Here is a 19,604-nt window from a genome sequence, read left to right as displayed (position 1 = left end):
ATACAGTGCTTTCTTAAGATGTTTGTCATGTCCCTTTGTGTGAGTGGTGACCTGAACAACTCAATGTATACTAGGAATATTGTAGACATGCATAAGTATTAGTATACATTTCTAGAAAGTAGCAATACAATTCTAACTAAATTGGTGTAGTAGATAATTTTCCAATTAGTGTAAGTAAAACATTCTTGAGGAAAGGATCTGATTTCCTAATAGGCACAAAGATGTAGCATGGACCCAGGACAGACAGCCTGCTCCCCTTTTCCTTCTATCTTCCCTCATGACTCATACAGAATGTGCAGTTTCCAATCTCAATAACAAATACAATACTGATGCAGCTTATGGCATTTGATTTATGCAGACATGGATTTGCTGATATAGAAAAATTTTATAAAGTTTTGCTGCATAAAATTGCAATTCTAAAAAAGTTGTCAAGAATAGCAAATTATAAAACTGGCTGACCCAGTGATTAGTAAACTGTGTTCACAGATTGGCATGCAGATGTGCTGCATTCTATGTATGATAGAGTGTTATATTCTGTACTAGGAGTGTCATTCAGTTCTTAGTGGCACCCACCAGAACCTCCATGTTTGATTTCATGAGCAGTGTGTTCTTATTTGCACTATAAGTATGTAGTTCAGAAGTTATACATAGAACATTCTGGACCCTTAGCCACTTCTATCAGTAGTTTATCATTTATTCATTTAGGAGAGAGCACACTCTAAAAAGCACTAGAGAGGATGCCTTAAAAATAAAATATATCATGGTGGGGAGGAACCCACAGCAACAGCATCTCCCACCTAATATTAATCCTGTGTAAACAAGTCTGGAATTGTATTTTAAATTATGTGTTCGGGAGCACATCTCTCACACAAAAATACAACTTCCCTTACTTTAAAAAAATTCCACATCTTTAAGTGATTCTAATCCTAACTCCTATGCCTGGATGACAATGTTAAAAACTGGCAAAAGCTCTAGGGGTTTTCAATTTAATACCACACTTAGGGGTTCACCAAGAAGACATAATTCCTTGTTAGCATACCAGAAGTCAGATATATTTTTGGCACATTTTAAATTCTTTGGAGATCATCATTGTGTAGAATATTTAGTTATTTTTATTCCAGGACTTGAGTTTATTCCTGAGTTTCCTTCATTGGTGTTTTCACAGGTGTAAGGACAGGAGGACACAGAGCAGGATCTCTATGATCGAGCAGACAGGGTAAAAGAGAAGTCCTGGAGCCCTCAGGGCTTTTCAGGCTTTATTTGGGATTTACCAGGCACACGGCAGGCAGGGGTGCCGGGGAGCCAGGAGGCTGGCAGGACTCCCAGCCCCCAGCATGTCTTCACTCCTTCTGGGCTCTCTGGCATTCTCTCACGGCCATTTCTTCTCTGCTCCTTTCATTCTTGTTCTCTATTCTTCTCTGCTCTACTGGCGTCCCCCTGACGCCACCCTTATAAACGCAGTCTTAGCCCAGGTGTGCCCACTTACGCATGCCCACACCCTACTCCAGATGCCCGCCATCAGGCATGCATTCAGGACCGCAAGGATCCATCATCGATCCTAATGGTGGGAGGGCAGAAAAGACTGAAAATCACTTACCCTGCAACACGGCTATTTTTCACCATATCTATTCAATCAATTAAAAAAGAGCACCAAACATCCTTATTGCCCACCTCCCTGGATGATTAGATGATTAATGACCTAATAAACATAAAGGGATTTCAACCTCACGAGGAAATCAACCTATAAACACGGCTTGCCCTAAAGTTAGTCTGCACATGAGGATAGAGTGCTGTACCCCACCCCCACCTGATGCTGCTGTAGCTGACTTCAATCAGTTTCTGGTCCTGGACCATCCAACCATGGCCTGCACATGTGCTTAGGGTGCTTGTGAATCAAAGACATTGGAATTTCTAAATTTTTATTTTGTATTTACAAAAAAACATCAAAATGCTGATTATGAGAGAAACTATAGCTTTGTTGGCGCTTTAAACATGGCTTAGTATGGCTCTTATTTGGAATTACACAAATGGCATGATCATTTCAGTGCTTAGAGCTTCTATTAGTCACATTATGGGCCCAGGTTTACCATTCATTTGAAAAAATTTCACCATGAGATTTCAATAATTTATTTCCAATAAATATTTCTTTCCTAAGGCAGAGTTACTCTTTACAAAGGCCTAAATTCAACCACCAATACAAATTTATCAGAACACCTTGGATGGTGCTACAAATCCAAGAAAATTAAATCTTGTTTATCTAGGGAGTAACCCAATATTTGAGTCAAAGTCTCGTCTCAAAAGATTTAAATTTTAGAACCATCATCTCAATGGCTTGCAGATAAGCTCAGGGTCCTAGGACTTGAGAAACATTCTTTCTTCATTTTTTTTCTGACTAAAAGATGTGTTTGCTGTGTTCCTGGTGAGCCTGAGACTTCTGGCACTTGTCATTTCTAAATATATACAACTTCTCTACTCTCGCACCATCGCTGAGATATGTGTGTGCATAAAAACAAAAGCTATATATTTCCACCCGAGTCTCCACACTTGGATCCCCTCCAGACACCATTCTGAATATGACATTCTGTTGCAGAGTACTAAAAATGGTGCTTTCCTCAAAATAAAACCTTTAAAGATCCCTTAGTAGCTATTCAGGGACTGGAATTCAATTTCAATTCTCCACCCTTTGGCCAGCTGTAGATTCCAAATGCTTACATAAAACATTGAGAGTATGTACTTCATGGCAAATCTGATTTTTCTTGTGCAATAGAAATGTGTGCTTTAGTTACCACAAACCATATTTTTACTTAGAAAACACACAAAGCAATAATACACCTCAACAAGAGAGAATGGATTCTTTTTTTAAATTTTATTTTATATAGAGCTTTGACATAAGCATCAGATAGATGACTTACTATACAGAATTTGTGAAATTTACACCTTCAAATCATAATACTCTATTTCAGGCCATTATATTTAAAAGCATGACTTTTCAAATTCTTTTATTACAAGTAGTACTTGCACATAAATGTTACATCACAATAGCCAAAAAAATGTAAACTTCTTTTGCAAACAACATAAATACTATATTTGCCTTGAAGTTATTCTTATTTAAAATCAGAATATACTATCTAAATGCTTTACATAGAAAACTTTGGTCAGTAGCCTATGTGTATGAAACATTTTTTTTCCCTTACTGACTTGCCTTTCATGTTGTCTACTTAGTTCTTTGAAGGAGAAACATTTTTGAAAGAACCCAGATCAAAAGTAAGGCAAAGTGTACTAGAAGTATGTCAATAACCGTGGGCAAAATAGAGATGTGAAAATTATTCCACATACTAAATCTGACAAGTCACTAGGGGTAGGGAGGTAACTGAAAATAAAGCTTCGTGTTGAGCTCCATTTAATCGTATATGGAAGGAAATCAGCCTGATTATCCATATACCTTTTACTCTGCTGTATGTCTGTTTGCAAAGGAATCACATCTTTCTCCCTTTGTTCAGAACCAGTCATTTCTACAGCGATTATCCGAGAGTAGGAGTCAAGGTGGCCTCTGAATTTATTTCACCATCACTGTCCTCTGTGTCTTTGAATACAAAGTGGAAATGAATAAATAGGCCCAAATCCATAAGCATACAGGACCATGCCAAGGTCTCTTTTTCATTTCAAAATAAATATTTAATATTTACTTTTTTTGTTATTACATCAAATCTTTTTCCTCAGCATGTTCTTTCAGTTAAAAATCAAATTCAGTCTGGAGTCTTTATTGATTTGTTTTTCTGAGATTCCTACTGAACACATAACTAGTGGCCAGGTTTCTTTGAGGATGAAAATATCATTGCCAAAGCATTTTTTAAAACTTTGCATGCAGAAAGAACTACACAGGCATTCCAAATAGCTACATAAAGTGGCTCAAGTAACATTATTATTTATTTTGACCTAAGCCCTATAATAACATCCTTTAAAAACACCAAGCGAATGGCTACAAGATGGTGGCCAAGCTCAAAGTGAATAGCAGGGCCGTGGTGCCGCCAGGGGCCCTCAGGACATCAAGCGGAATCCCCTGTGCCATCTTCCCTCACCCCATGCGTTTTCTCTAAACGCAGTGTGTCCTCTCTACTACCTGTGCTTTTAGACTATGTAAAAACTGTTTTTTATAACCTAGAATGACTAATTCAGACCTGGAGTAACACTGTGTGTGGGTTTTGTTAGAGGCAGGTACCATTCGTAACAGCTCTTTGCCAGAGAAGGCCCCGCTGGGCCACGGGGAAGAGGACTCAGGAGCTCAGGAACTGCCCTTGTTGCAGACGGTGCCCTGGGTGATGCCATCTTCTGTGTACTGGCTGCCCGTGTCGCTCCTGCTGAGGACAGTGGAGGGGATTCGGGAGGAGCGCCTCTCCGGGTTCTTCTGAGAGAAGCAGCAGATCATCTTCTTCATGGTGCTGTACATGTCCTCATCCTTGCAGGAGTAGATGATGGGGTTCATGACAGAGTTGAACAGCGCCAGCAGCAGGAACCACCTTTTCACGTACTGCACACCACACTGCTTACAGTTCAGGCCGTCGAGCAGCAGAACCACCAGGCCTGGGGTCCAGCACACCACGAAGGCCCCTGGAGGGACAACAAAGGAAGAAACAGGTGTTCAGACTACTCAGGTCACTTATTTAGGTTTACTTCTCACCCAGTCATCTTCAATGGCATTAAGGAGCTTCAGGATTTGTTTTGATAACTCCAAGGCAGAGTTCTACTTTTCACCTGGGCCTCTGAGACCTGGGCTTGTTGGAGGCACACACCTGAAAGCCTCCTTGACTATTAGCCACATTCCATTTTACCTGCTTGTCTGCTTACCCAGGTCTTGTAATTAGGGGCTTCCTAAGAGCTTACTAAGCACTATAGCTATGGTACCTCTGTGATTTCTCTGAGGACCACTAGGAGGCTGTTGTGGTTATTATCCACATTTTATAGGTGAGAAAATTGAGGCCCAAATCTGGGGCCTATTTGAGGAAGCTTCGAACTCTTAAGCCTGCACTCAGCCATTCTCTAAATAGGTTTATCCAGATGCTTTCCTGAAAATAAGACATTGCATCTATGGCATTCTCTTAGTCTTCCAACAAAGTCACCTCAAAAAATTAAGTCTTCAGAAGTCCATATTGCTGCTTATGTAACATTATATTCTCCCTGACATAGTCACAGGCATCTGCTAGATTGAGATTTCTGTGCAATCAATTTATTGGGTTTGTACAAGTTTTTCCTTCTTTATGTAGAAACAGAATGGAGTGAAATAGCTAAGAGATGTATTGTTTCATGAAACTTCTGTTTTGTTTTTACAAACTGGATTTATGTGTGTATTGATTATGAAGTAAAATATTATTTCTTACCATTGGGCTTAGACAAAAAGTTTGAAAAATACCAGTTTACAGAATCTTTAAGGCCTCATCCAGATCCACTGGTCTGTAGTTCAGCTAACAGTAACGCTTCTGTTGCTAGGGTATTCCCAAGAGAGAAGTTACTATGTTGTGAAGAGGGAAGAACTAAACAAACCAGACATCAAAAGCTGTAGCTACCAACTTTGATGTGAAGAGTCCTTTCTGTGTGAAATTTTATAACTCCAAAGAAATTCCAGTGGGAGCGTTCCAAGTTCCTTTTCTAATGGGAAGGAAGAAAACACATTAACTCTATTCTGTTAAATAGGCATGTCAAAATTTAATAAAGTCTATAACTTCCAAACCCATGGGAGGGGAAAATAGAACTAAAGGAAAGTAAAAATGATATCAAGACAAAAGAAAGGAGGAGGAAGAGAGAAACATAGGGAAAGTAGGACATATAAAGAAAAAAATAAGATGCTGAAAATAAACTCAAACATTCAACTGCTTATTCTTTTAAGTGTTATTCTTCACACTCTACATATATCTGACATAATTTTGTTTGAATGATGTATTTCACATGCTCATCAAAAAAGGATAAAAGTAAATTGTCAGTATGTTTTTTCCTAAAATTGCAATTTTTTTTTTTTGCTGGGACCCTCGACGGCGGCCGGGGAACGAACCGGCGTTGCAGAGGCTGTGGGCAGCCTCGCAGCCCAGCGCTCAACCGCTGTACCACCAGGGGAGGCCCTGCAATTTTTTAATTATAAAAATATCCCCCCTGACATAAAACTCTGGTTTGTATTAGTCAGAGTTAACTACACTAAATAAATCTTCAAATTTGTGCCCTGTTTGTCGTAATATGATAGTGCATGAGTATTTTTCCTCTGCACTGAATTACATAAAATAATTCACTCAATCAACATTTGGCAAACTTGTCATTGAGCAATCATGACTCGTTTAGCAGCACTGAGGCACTATTCTAAGCATTATGTGTAAATTAATTTTTTTTAACTTCATGGAAACCCTTGGCAATAAGTACTATTACTCTCATTTTAAAGCTGGGGAAGATGAAGCACAGAGAAGTTAGGTAATATGCTCAGAGTCACTCAGCTGATAAGGGAAACAACCAGGCTTTGAAGCCAGGCAGGCTACCAGCAGTGCTTGGGCTCCTGCTAGGCTGTTTCACCATGGACCACAGAAGATCTCATCACTGAAGTGAGTCAAGGGAAAGGGTGGGAGAGGCTACTTCTGGTCTTAAGTTCCTGTTCTATGGGATGAGAAGAGAAACAAAAATCTGCTGACCTGACCTTTATACTCTTTCCAAGAACAACAGAAGGCAAGTCTCTTTGACAGAACCACCCAAACACACTATGCTGCTAAACTAGACAAGGCGCTGAGGCCACGTTGTCTGAGGTGATCACACCCAGCAGTGATGGCGAGACCCGCCCCTCTGGGACTCCTCCATCCCTGGCCATGCTCTCCCTCCAAACACATCTCAGACTGGATGCAGCTTATCTAACAGTTCATTCGTTGGGAGTGGAAGGGTAGAAATTATACTGTATATCAGCCGCTAGATAATGAGGTCCTCCCCAAAACATTTAAAGGAGAAGAAAGTGTCACGAATGGCTTTGACCTTAGGAACCTGTAATCAAAGAGAATTCTTGGAGAATATGGGAGATGTCAGAAACAGAAATAGGCAACTGTCCCAATTCTTAAAAGAAGGGTGGACAATGGATCCTGGGAAAGATGTATTAGTCAGCCCCCTATCAATTTCCAATAAATCATAGAAGGAAAAACTAAGGCAAATGTTTTTTACATAGTTACACTCAATGCTCAAGTCATGACATTGATCAAGCCTGCATCACTTATGTTTTCTTCAGGCATTAACATGTAGGAGTGGACTCAAGGGGGTCTTTCTGGGACCCAGTGGAAGAAAGCAGGCATGTTCCCCTTTGAGAAGAAAAGGTTAAGGAAAGGCATGATGTGCTGCTCCAGAAACCTGAAAAGGATGCACTGAATTATCCTGGGCCATTCCAGAAGGTTACCTTGGAACAAACAGAAAAGGAACAAGAGGCTGAATTTGGAGATGAATTCTTTTTAAATAAAGAAAAAGCTATTAGGAAGAGGAACCTGTCATTCACGGGGCAGAGAGTCTCCCTGGAGCAGGGTATTTCTTTGCCTGGATCATCCTGAGATATATAAAGAGACGAGGGTTTTTTTTTTTTTTCCTAAATGAGAGATAGGGTTAAGTGACTTCCGAGGTCTTTTCCAAGTAGAAAATTGCTAAATTTTATGAAACACTGAGTTTCAACTCTCTCTAAAATTCAAACAAATTTGACTTCCTGTTGCCCAGACATGATTATAAAGCAGTAAGACTAAAAACTGATGAAGATGAATTCTAGGAGCTAGCAATTACCAAGCCTGCTTGATCATCAACCCAAATAGATTCCTTAGGGTGGGACCTGGAACTCTGTGGGATTAAAAAGTTCCCTGGGTGATTATGATACATGACCAACTTTGTAAATCATATCTCTAGGATGACCCAAAATGATTTAATCAAGCTGACCCTGTCAGCAAAATTGTAGGCTCAGTATACAGTCAGTGAAAAGTCGTGGAAGAAAGGGGGTAGGGTGCCTTAAAACGGGAAAATAAGCATCTCCAGAGATTAATACCTTTAGCATCCATTTGGAAAATGTTATTTAGAAGCATAAATACATGCACAAACATTAGCAGTAAAACAAGCCTGCAGGCGAGGCACACACCGTCCTTTGTCTGGCCTTTGTTGGCACGCTGGCTCACCCTGCCAGGAATGCCTTCCCACCTCCTAGTCTAAGGTCTACTTTTCTTTCTAAGCTTAGCTCCTAGTTTGCCTCCAATGTCTGTCCAACCCACAGTGACCATTCCCTCCTCTAACAGCAGTGACACTTTCCACCTACAGCATCCACGTGGCAAGGGCCATGTCACCTGCTTAATTCCACTCTGACATTTCCTGAGAGCTCTGGGCAAAGCAGTGTGTACAGGGCTTTATGTGTACCTCTTATTTAAAACCCACAGCCCTATGAGGTGCTGCACTTATTACCCTCAGTTTCTCATATGACAGATTTGAAGCCTAGAATGGCTCAAGTTAGAGTCTGTCCTCGGTCCAGAAACCCACAACTAGAAGAGTCATAATTTGAACCCATATGAACTGAGTATTGTGATCTACTAGAGCTAGTTTTTCGTACCTATGTCCTATCCTGCAGGCCTGTTAAAACCTCCCTAAACATGCAGGTCATGCCTCATATACCTGACTGTGTCCTTATAGCTAAGTGTCAAGCTACATACCCAGTAGCAGAGGCACAAAGTCCATTGAACGTAACTGAAGGTCATTAAGAGCTCACAGGAGGCCTGGCAGCTTGCTAGCTGCAGCATATGCTGACGTAAACAGTGGACCGTCCTGCTCTTCGGGCATCGACAGGTATGGAACCTGGGTGCGATAGTTCTCACTACTATCAAGGAAGGTCTTGGGTGAAAGGACACTCAGCTGAGCTGCGAGTTGAGGTCAAAGATGGCTGTGCAGCTGAGAACCTGCATGCTGCATTAGGGGTACTCCAGATAGTTCAGGATGGTTTTAACCGAGCCAGGTCACTGAGAAGGTAAGATAGTCCAGGAGATGAGCACAGGTCAGCCAGGGAGGAACCCTGTGGTTAATATGCAGGAGTATGACTTTATGATACACATCAGATCCCATAAACTTTTCAACCAGGAGTTTATTGAGAGAATTAAGCTTGCATGCCCTCAGGTATCCATTGTCTATAAGGAATTAACTTCTCTCCCAAACATCTAGAATGCTATGAGTCACACACCATCCTTGGGAGGATTAAGAAAACATTTCTGTTTCCTGGTTCACAAGGGAACCCCATTGACAAAGGCTAGATCAGAGGTTTATCAGACTCTGTTACAACTTATTAGTAGGTGGAAAATTAATTTAGTGGGTTGCAACTAGCAATTTTCTTTTTTCTTTTTCTTTTTTTTAAGATTTATATAAGAACCAGGGTATAGGCCAGATGTGCGGGAGGGTGAGAGGATTCACCAGAGACAGAGTGGGGAACAGAACAGGCAGACTGATGAAATACACTGGTGAGGGGAGCAGTGGGGATAGGAGAGGTCTGCCTCACAACTAGCAATTTTCTTAAAATGAATTAGAACAGAGCAGAAAACATCAGAATGCATCAAACATAGTATGGATGGGCTTCCTAAAACTTGTTTCAATTAGGACAAAAAAATGATGTGAACTGGGCTGTGATAGAGAATACATTCTTTATTACTGTGGGTTCCAATTTTTTTTTTTTAAGTTTGAAATCCATTTCTAAAGATCAGTGTTTTTTTTTTTTTAAAATCTTTTTTTTTTTTTTTTTTTTAATAGAGGCATGCTTTATTTATTTGTTTGCTGGTTTTGTTTTGTTTTTTGTTTATACATGCACTGGGTACAGTCAGAAGAGCGGGAGGGTGAGAGAATTCACCAGAGCCAGAGCGGGGAGCAGAGCAGGCAGAAGGACCGAAGTACACTGCTGAGGGGAGCAGCGGGCGGCAGGAGAGGTCTGCGCGCCATGTGGGACCCTCCTCCGGTGGCCGGGGAGCAGCCGGGGATCGAACCGGCGCCGCAGAGGCCGCGGGCAGCTTCGCAACCCAGCGCTCAACCGCTGCGCCACCGGGGAGGCCCTTTTTTTTTTTTTTAAGTAAAGGAACACTTCCCTAAAGGAAATCTCTTGTCAAACTTCAAAATTAGAGCTGCTCTGACCGAAGAGTCAGGGAGTGGGGAGGGGGTAAGGGGAGTTAGTTAAAGCCCCTCATAGCAGAATTCACTCTCATCTTCAAACTATAACCTCCACCTCCCCCATGTCCCCCCAACAGGCACCTCTGAGGAACCTTTGGAAACCCCACTGACCATACTTTGAAAAAATGACTGCTATAGAAATGCTAAGTGCTTTGAAGATTTTTTAATCAGGGGTATGGACATGCCTTCTAGAGTGAAGCTTTGAGTGCTCTGGATACCTCTGTTATGGGAAGTTTGAAGTTGGCTTCTACCTAGATAAGAACCTCTCGGGGTCCCTGCTTAAAATTCAGATATCTGGGTCCCACCCAGACCTACCAAGTGGGAAACCGATGGCGTTACTACAGCAAAGTGAGAACACCAGGGGTCGGGACATGGAGACTTGCCTCAGCACTGGTAAAAATTCAGCTGAAATGATAAGGATTTGAATAAGCAGTGGAGGTGGAGGTGGAGAAAAGTAGATGGATTAAGGGGTAGCAAGGAGGAGAGACTATAAGACCAAAGGAAGACGTGGATCTGGAAGGGAGAGGAAGGAATCCAGGGTGACTGGTAGCGTGTGGTTTTGATCACCAGAGTGGGAGGTAAAGGGGAAAGTTTAGAAGGAGGAGACTGTGTTTCAGGCTTAGGTGTCATGGCCTTAGAGCCTCCTTGGCTCCTCCAGGCAGAGCTGTGTCGACAGCAGCCAGAAGTGAGGATGAGAACTCTTAGCACTCCACATGGAAACACTGACTTGGGAGTCATCAGCATTAAGCGGGAAACGAAGCCTTATGTCTTCCATTAATAAATATTTACTAAGCAACCACTTTCCATGTGCCAGTTACTATGAGTGAATGTCTTCATTATGATTGTTCAGATAACATTTTTATTTCTTTCTATTGTCGAGTGACAGGTCAGTTATGTTGATGAGAAGTGATTATTTTTGTATTAATCATGTTCTATATTCTTTCAGTACCTGCTCAAGAGCTCACTAATAGTCCAATTAGACTATAACTGAGCTTTTCTCCAGTAATTAGATAAACCAGCTCCAGCGCTATATTCAAAACACAAATGTTCATTTTTAAAGTACAGTGAATCATGTACTAGAATATTCAACTACAGAACCAAAATGATATTTAATGACTATAATTTAAGGTAATCAGAAACATCAAATTAAGGAATGCCTAACACTTGGGAAGATATAAGCACCCATGAAAATATTTGTGACAAGTGAAATAAAGGATCTTTCAAAGTCCCTAGTAGATATTATGTTATAATATAATACATATATGTTATAATCTCCTACAGTCTTGCTGCTAACTTAGAAGTTTCCAAAATATCTCAGACTTTTAGTTTGATAAGGCTAGTGCCTCATCCCCACATTATAGGAAAGGAGATAAGGAGAACACTGTCCCGCTGGAAGCAGGCCGCTTCGCTAGAATCTGTGACAGACAGGTCACCTTCTTGGGGTTGTGGTCACGGGATGTGCAGAAAATTGAGACTTCAAGTTGCAGGAAACCTGTTCTTCAGGACTTTGTTACTCCATCTAGCTAGACTTGTAGGCATATTTTCATCTGTTTAAAAATTCACACATGCAATTTTAAAAAAATGGTATGTGAATGGCACATAAATAAACATCTGTAAGAATAAAAGCGATCACTCACTCAGGAGTGTCTGATGCTGGCACATGGACTACTCATTTCATCAACAGGAGGATATATTTTAAATATGTCCACTCTGTGATTCTTTGTTTTTAGTCCAGGAAAAAGTGGTAGGGCACAAGCAATAATGCTAACCTAGTAAGCCACAGGGCTGTCTGATTTACTAAAATAGAAAATTATAACTCTACATAAAGATCAGGCTGTGAACTTTATCCTAGGGAAGCACTCTTCTTATTTGAAAATAATTTTTTAAACGATTAATTTTAAAGTATATAGCTATTCCTGGTTTGAAGCATTACGATGCATAAGTTAAACATTAGTGGGATAGGTAAGTGAAAATGCTCTTATGGTATTAGAGAATTTGTTCAGTAACTTACACTTCTAGATGTGGTTTGCGTTCAAATTCATGCTGGTTTACCCAGTGTTTTAGAAGTCCAATAATTCAGAAAACATACTGTCACATATGCGAAAGGAATGAAAGTATATACCTTTTGTAAACCTGATTTATTTTTACCGCAGAATCCAAGAAAACGCTGACACTTTGAATAGATGATGAGCAGTTAAGCATTCCACAAATGATTCATTTCACACTATTGTTATTACAGTCGGATCTTTTGACTCTAACAACTGGTTTTAGACACTTGGTTCAAATTTGTGGCCAGCTTTGGAAAATTGAAAATCTTGGTGCCAAGGGGTTGTGAGATAAAATTTAAAGCAGAGCCATACTAGCAAGAACCACAGCCTAGCCCTAATTCTAGAGTTTAACTCTGGGTAACAGCTGGAAACCATAACTGCATAAGGAAGAAAACACCATCTCCACCTCCAGATTCCTCTTTAAGCATCATATATATGGACCAACGATACCTCAGTAACTATTACATCAAGGGCGGCTCTCTCCAACATCTAAGAAAAGGTGTGAGGGTAGCTGTATGCCCTGGTTTGTAGCAGTTATTTATCTGACATAACGTCAAAAATGGATGGATCTGCAAAGATCCGAAATTCCCCCTGCTGTAGTCACTCCTTTGGATTAGAAAGGTCTGCACTGCACCTCACCTCACCTGGAAATGCTGGCACATTAAACTGTAAGCTTATATAGTATTTGATCACATGAACTGTCATTAGCACCTATCAAGGTCCTGGGAAAGGTAAAAGGAGCATCTTTGCTGGGGGCGGGGGGGCGGCGGGTGGGAGAAGAGAGAGGTTTGGACAGGGCATGGGAAGCTGCACAGGGAAGCTGACCTGAGTAGGAGACAAGATTGTGAACACGCAGAGAGCATTAAATACCATTCTGAGCTCAGAGGAAGGAAAAGGAAGTATTAGGAGTCAGAGGACCTGATTTAGAGAGAGTTGAACCTGGACTACTGAAGGTACAGTGTAGCTCAGGGAATGTATGAGTCCTGCCAGCTAGACCACTGCTTTTATTCTAGGCCGTGGTTGTCATCATTAATCCCCCACACTATTGCTTCTGAGTCCAGATTATGGCTGAAAATCTTCACAGAACAGGGCTCCAAGCAGCCTTGAGAAATCAATTGGAATTTATCCTGAGATGAAACTCACTTATCGCCACTGTTATGGTAAAAAGAGGCTAAGCTTGAGGTCCAGCAGCTAAAGTCCTGGTTTAAGACCCTGGGAAAACCTGGTCACTTCCCTGGTGGGGGTGGGTTCCTGGTAGGCCAGTAAGGTTCCTGCTAGCTCCCACAGTTGATGATTCTGGGTTTGTCTCATAGTTTCCTTTGGTCATGGCCTATGTACAGTTTAAGTAACTGAGAAGAAAGGCAAACACTAGTGTGTTTGTGTGTGTGTGTGTGTGTGTGAGAAAGAGAGAGAGAGAGAGAGAGAAAGAGAGAGAAAGAGAACTTGTGAGTTGGGATTGGGATGGGGGTATGATTTCAGCAGAAATTGGTACTGGAGATGGGCACCCACAATATTTTCAGATACTCAGCATTTATCTATACAGTGAACATGTGTTATGTGAACATGTGTTAAGTGTCAGACACTGTGCTAATCACTATGAATAGTGAGACAAAGGAGACAGAGGCATAAATAATAGTGCAGGGTGTACAAAGACCCTGTAAGGCCATAGTGCCTAATGGTCTCCATGAGAAGTAGAATGATCAGCCTCTCCAAGGTCACCAAAAGGATAGAAATGTTAAGAATAGCTATGGCAGCACAACTATCATTATATGGCTTCTAATATAAACAAAACTTTTGAGATTATTAGAGATATACTGTTGAATCAACATCGAAATAATTGAAAGTGATATTTAAAATAATACTAATATAAAATAATATTATTGAAAACAATAGTGACCGCTGAAGACAATAATATTAGTACAAAGGGTGTTCATCTAGGTTGGGGAGTTTTTAAAAATTTTAAAACACCAATTATGAATAGTAATGGCTCCATTCTGATTAAAAAGAATAAATAAAGTATGTGTTTGTGTGCAAACATGTGCACACAGAAAGAGCCCCAAACACATGTCCCTATATTCTAGCAGGTAATATTATCCCAATCAGCATGATCCAAGTGATTTTTAAATTGTTCCTTACTTCTTTCTAGTAAGAAACCTTACAACACTTTATATTGTTGTCTTAACTTTTTGCCATGAACATGTCCTTAAAAAAAAAAACCCAGAAAATTCTCCCTAAAACTATTTCTCCACTGCACACTTCTGACTATTGTTAATGTTTGAAAGAACATCCGACTAGATCCTTCCAAACTGTGAGCTTCCCCTTGCCAAAAGCCTCACCAGCCCCTGCCAAGGGTGCTAAAGGTTATCTCAGTTTCTTCAAGTTGTTTCTTACAACACCCCTCAGTCCTTTCCTCCACTCCATATACCTCTCTACATCTGTATGTGCAAATAAACAAAATTAAACCTTAAAACATAAGGTAAGTAATTAGTAACAAAAAGTAATTACTTACCCTGCATAATACTACACACATATACATAAACATGCACACTTTAAATACATACCCTTGCTTTATGTCATAAATATTTAAAGTGGATAAAACAGGGTATTGGTAAAAATTCCCTTTAGAGAAATACTGAGCATCCCCACCCTTTGGGTGGGAACACAGTTCTCGTTTAAGACATTGTTTCTATTGAAACTTAGTTAAACTCAATTTCTATCACTTTATCCTGGGAAAGCAAGCACCACCTTTAAATGTGAGGACTGCCTGTGCTAAGGGCTCCGGGGCCACCCAGACATCATGCTTTCCTGAGGTGGATGGGAGGGGATGCTCCTGGGTCCAGTCTTCGTGGTCATGGTAAACACACCCTCTCCCTACCTAAGCTCACCCATACAAAAGGCTAATGTTCTTTTTTCCTCGTTTTTTTCCCCATAGTCATAAACATTTATTCATCTTTATAATAAGTGTTGGAAAAAATAAGATGGCTTAAGAAACATTTTCTGAATAGATGACTGAACAGATAAAAGATGTGGCATATATACACAAGGGAGTACTATTCAGCAATCAAAAAAGTTAAACTAATGCCATAAACAGCAAAATGGATGGAGCTAGAAGGAATTATGCTCAGTGAAATAAGTCAGAAGGAAAAAGAAAAATACTGGATGATTTTACTTACAGCAGGAATATAGGGGAATCAAACATCAGGGGAAAAATAATAACAATACAAAACACAACAACAACAACAACAAAAACAAACAGACAATTATAAACCAGAGACACCCAGCAGGGAAGGGGGAGGGAGAGGGATCGGAATGTGGGAGGGCGAAGCACAGGGGACTGTGGTGATGGTGCATGGATGAATTCTGTGGGGACTACACCTGAAGGGGTAGGGGGAAGCAAACATTGTTTAAAAATGAACAATGATGTAAAATACATATAAATAAATTAATTAAAAAAGGAAACATTTTCTGCCCTCAGAATGTTTTCCTCTTAATAAGGCAAAAGGGGGCCTCCCTGGTGGCGCAGCAGTTGAGTGCTGGGTTGTGAAGCTGCCCGCAGCCTCTGCAGCGCCGGTTCGATCCCCCGGCCGCCAGGTGAGGGTCCCACATGGCGCACAGACCTCTCCTGCCGCCCGCTGCTCCCCTCAGCATTGTATTGTATACACTGTTCTAGACTGTTCAGTCTGCCTGTTCTGTTTCCTGCTCCGGCTCTGGTGAATTCTCTCACCCTCCCGCGCTTCTGACTGTACCCAGTGCTTGTATAAATAAAAATAAATAAATCTTTAAAAGAAAAAGTAATAAGGCAAAAGGGAAAACTCAAAAATAAGGAAGGCAAGGTAACAAATGACAGGTAGCAGATGAATGGACTGGGCGAATGATAAAGGAACTCAGAGAAAAAATGTTTGCAGGTTGCCAGATGGAGAAGATGGGGCTTGGGGGAGACGGGTCATGAAGGAAATGCAGGAATTGAATTATTAGGAAGGAAGGACACTCATAGGTCCCTTGACCCCTTGGCCAAGCATGTAACTTATAAATAAACCAACTCTTTGAGGTTAGGCACCACAGCGTGGTGCTAATGACAGCAAACTGGGGTACCGCTCAGTGCATATTTCATCTAAGGAAGGTACATTGTGCTGCCACAGGTACCTGGGAAGCCAAGAACTCCGCTTTTGATTTGGGATGATTAACTGTAGTCTAGAACAGAAGAGTCTGAGATGCCTCTTCGAGTCCCTCTCTTTCCACATTTGGGTTAAACACCCTTAAACCACATTACATCATAGATTGAAAGAGTCCTCTGTTTAAAAGGTTATTTTTACTGTCCTAGTAATCAAATGAGATTAGTAAGTTACTATGTGTAAACAACAATAAACAACTTATAAGTTGTTAATCAGTGAAGAAGAAACATACAAATCACATAAATTTAGATGCTGAAAAGACTGTTCAAAGTTTAAAGGAATCTGTGTTTGAATTAGAGACCACCTATTTACAGTCCAGGATATGAGACACATCAAACATCCTATGTTCAATGAAGGGCAAATAAACAAGTCTGGAATACACTCTCCATCAAACTGTGGAAGTAAAGGCATCGCAATACACAAGTGGCAGAAAGCCCATCTTTCTATAGCTCCCCAACTGCTCTAGGAAAAGCATTAAATACTTCCTCTTTCAACATATCCCATTGTATTTTCCTCAAGCAAATGTGTTTGTATGTATAACGACTGAGTAACCAAATGGTGTACATGTACTAAAGGATTTACTAGTGGTAAACTTGGGTACGTGAATTCTAGAACCTATGTGTCCTCATCTGTCAAAGAGATAAGGAAATCTCCCTCCTCGGCTTGGGGAGGCCTGAGAGAGAGACAGTATTAGCACAGGGCAATCAACATCAGGTCTTAATATTGCTCCTAAAAGGCTTCTGTGATCTGATATTTGGGAACAGCACTGGTCAGACCAAGATGCTCTGTTTACAATGTCTTAACCACTTGCATTCTAGGGTCACATTGCTGGGTTCAAATCTAGGATTTTTTGTTTTTTTTGTTTTTGTTGTTTTTTTTTTTTCCTAGAGATTTATTTATTTATGCATACAAGAACTGGGGTACAGGCCAGAGATGTGGGGGTTGAGAGGATTCACCAGAGACAGAGTGGGGAACAGAACAGGCAGATTGACTGAAATACACTGCTGAGGAGAGCAACAGGCGAGACAGGAGAGGTCTGCTGGGCCATGTGGGTTGCTCCCTGGCCATCTGGGGATCGAACTCGTGCTGCACAGGCTGTGGATTGCTTCATAGTGCAGTGCTTAAGCCGCTGTGCGAGCAGGGAGGCCCTCAAATCTAGGTTTTGCTACTTGCTTTTGAGTAACCTTGACTACTTTTCTTTTTTTTAAGATTTATTTATTTATGTATACAAGAACTGGGGTATAGGGCCTCCCCGGTGGCGCAGCGGTTGAGCGCTGGGTTGCGAAGCTGCCCGCGGCCTCTGCGGCGCCAGTTTGATCCCCGGCTGCTCCCCGGCTCTGGCTCTGGTGAATTCTCTCACCCTCCTGCACTTCTGACTGTACCCAGTGCTTGTATAAATAAACAAACAAACAAATAAATAAATAAATAAAAAACATGCCTCTATAAAAAAAAAAAAAAAAAGAACTGGGGTATAGGCCAGAGGTGTGGGGTGTGAGAGGATTTACCAGAGACAGAGTAGGGAATAGAGCAGGCAGACTGACTGAAATACACTGCTGAGGGGAGCAGCAGGCGAGGCAGGAGAGGTCTACTGCACTATGTGGGCAGCTCTGGCTAGGGGATCGAACTCATGCTGCAGAGGCTGCAGACAGCCTCATAGTGCTGTGCTCAACCCCTTGCGCCACCAGGGAGGCCCAGACTACTTTTTATTTAACCAATTTAGCCCACCTGTACCTCAGTCACCTTGTCTGTAGCATGGAGATAATAATAATAAGCATCATCCTCCAGGGGATACATGACTGACAGTGTTGGGCACAGAACATGACTCATTGCATTTGCTGGTCCTGCTCCCCAGGCGGAAGATGGTCAGAATCAGACTCAAGTGTCTGAAAAGGGTTGGAAAAATATGAAGAAACTAGTTACTTGAGAGGCAGAAACTAGCTGTTGTTTTCTAAGTAATCCCAGAAGGATAATGATGTTTTAAGATAAATTTAGCATGTAGCTATACAGATGAAACTAAATGAAAAAGGCCTGGCAGCAGAAGCAACATGCTGAAACCCATCCAGTCAGCTGTCTCTATTATAGCTAGCAACGCTACAAATATTTTTTAATTTTCATGCCGTTTTCTCTACTAGACTTTGTGACTCTTGAACACTAAAATGGTATACATGAATTTACATTTGTATTCCCAGTTCTTAGCATAGTATCTAACAGAAAGCAGGCACTTAGTCAATATTTATTAATGAGTGAATGTTCAAGAGAGTCAATAAATAGAGATCTAAGGATAAATGTAGTTATCTACTGAAGTAGAAGAGGATCCTTTAATACTAATAGAGCAGAATTTGACTGCTGGGTCAATAGGTAGGAGCCAGCAGCAACCCAGAAGATGGATGAACAGGGGTGGCATTTCTCTAACCTTCAAATTACAGTTCTTTTTACCATACCAGGTTTTCTGATGAATCCTCTGGTTTGTTTGGCAATTCTCATTAACCCAGATGGAGCTAATAAACTGCACAGGGCTTTTGGCAAGATTGTTTTTGCTTTATGCAGATGATACACACCCATGGCAATGAAAGTATTTAATGTTTGTACCCAGTTCAAGTGCAATCAAGTCATCTTCCCATATATCTAAAGAAGTATTTTTGATAAAACATTTTTTGCAGTATCATAGATTGTGAGGCTTGCAAGAATTCTAAGTCTGTCTATCCTCTCCCACTGTGAAAGAACCCCTAAGCAACCACGGTTCAGTGTCACCTAACATTGACCTCACTCCTGAAAGAGGGGAGCTCACCCCACTGCACTAGGCAACTAGATTCATGGGACAACGGCTCTGATTTTGAGGGAAATAATTTCTGATTATGCATTAAAATACACTTTCTGTAATTTCTACCCCTTGATGATAGTTTTAATTTCTGAATCCGTGAAATGGAATTCCTTTTCCAGGTAACAATTCTTACAAGATTTTAAGATCACTGTTACTGTCCCCATTTCTTCTCAAGTGATACTTCCCCAGTTTCTTCATCTGCTCTGCATCCTTCTAAACCCCAGGTGCCATCCCTTTCACCCCATAAGTCCTGTCTACATTGACAATATTCCTCTCAAAAGGTGATGTTCAGAAATGGCCTTACAGTGCCCACAGGACTGACTTGTGTGCAGAGAAAGCAGCACAATTTCTTTTCTAATTCCAGTTTCTTCAGGTTTGATTAAT

General features: G+C 41.0%; 1 protein-coding gene across 2 annotated transcripts in view; it reads right to left on the bottom strand.

The window, feature by feature from the left end:
- Window positions 1-2,859: 2,859 nt before the first annotated feature.
- The window catches only part of LPAR3 (lysophosphatidic acid receptor 3), a 62,831-nt gene continuing 46,086 nt past the window's right edge, over window positions 2,860-19,604 (bottom strand). For both annotated transcript variants that reach the window (XM_054691455.1, XM_037498701.2), the window contains exon 3: window positions 2,860-4,608. In XM_054691455.1, the coding sequence (XP_054547430.1) occupies window positions 4,283-4,608 (326 nt within the window). In that variant the 3' untranslated portion in view covers window positions 2,860-4,282. The remainder of the gene's footprint in view (window positions 4,609-19,604) is intronic.

The sequence above is a fragment of the Talpa occidentalis genome, unplaced genomic scaffold (genome assembly GCF_014898055.3).
Source record: "Talpa occidentalis isolate TD23 unplaced genomic scaffold, MPIMG_talOcc4v2.1 talOcc4.9, whole genome shotgun sequence".
NCBI classification, from domain to species: domain Eukaryota; kingdom Metazoa; phylum Chordata; class Mammalia; order Eulipotyphla; family Talpidae; genus Talpa; species Talpa occidentalis.
This window is presented reverse-complemented; position numbering and strand designations above follow the sequence as displayed.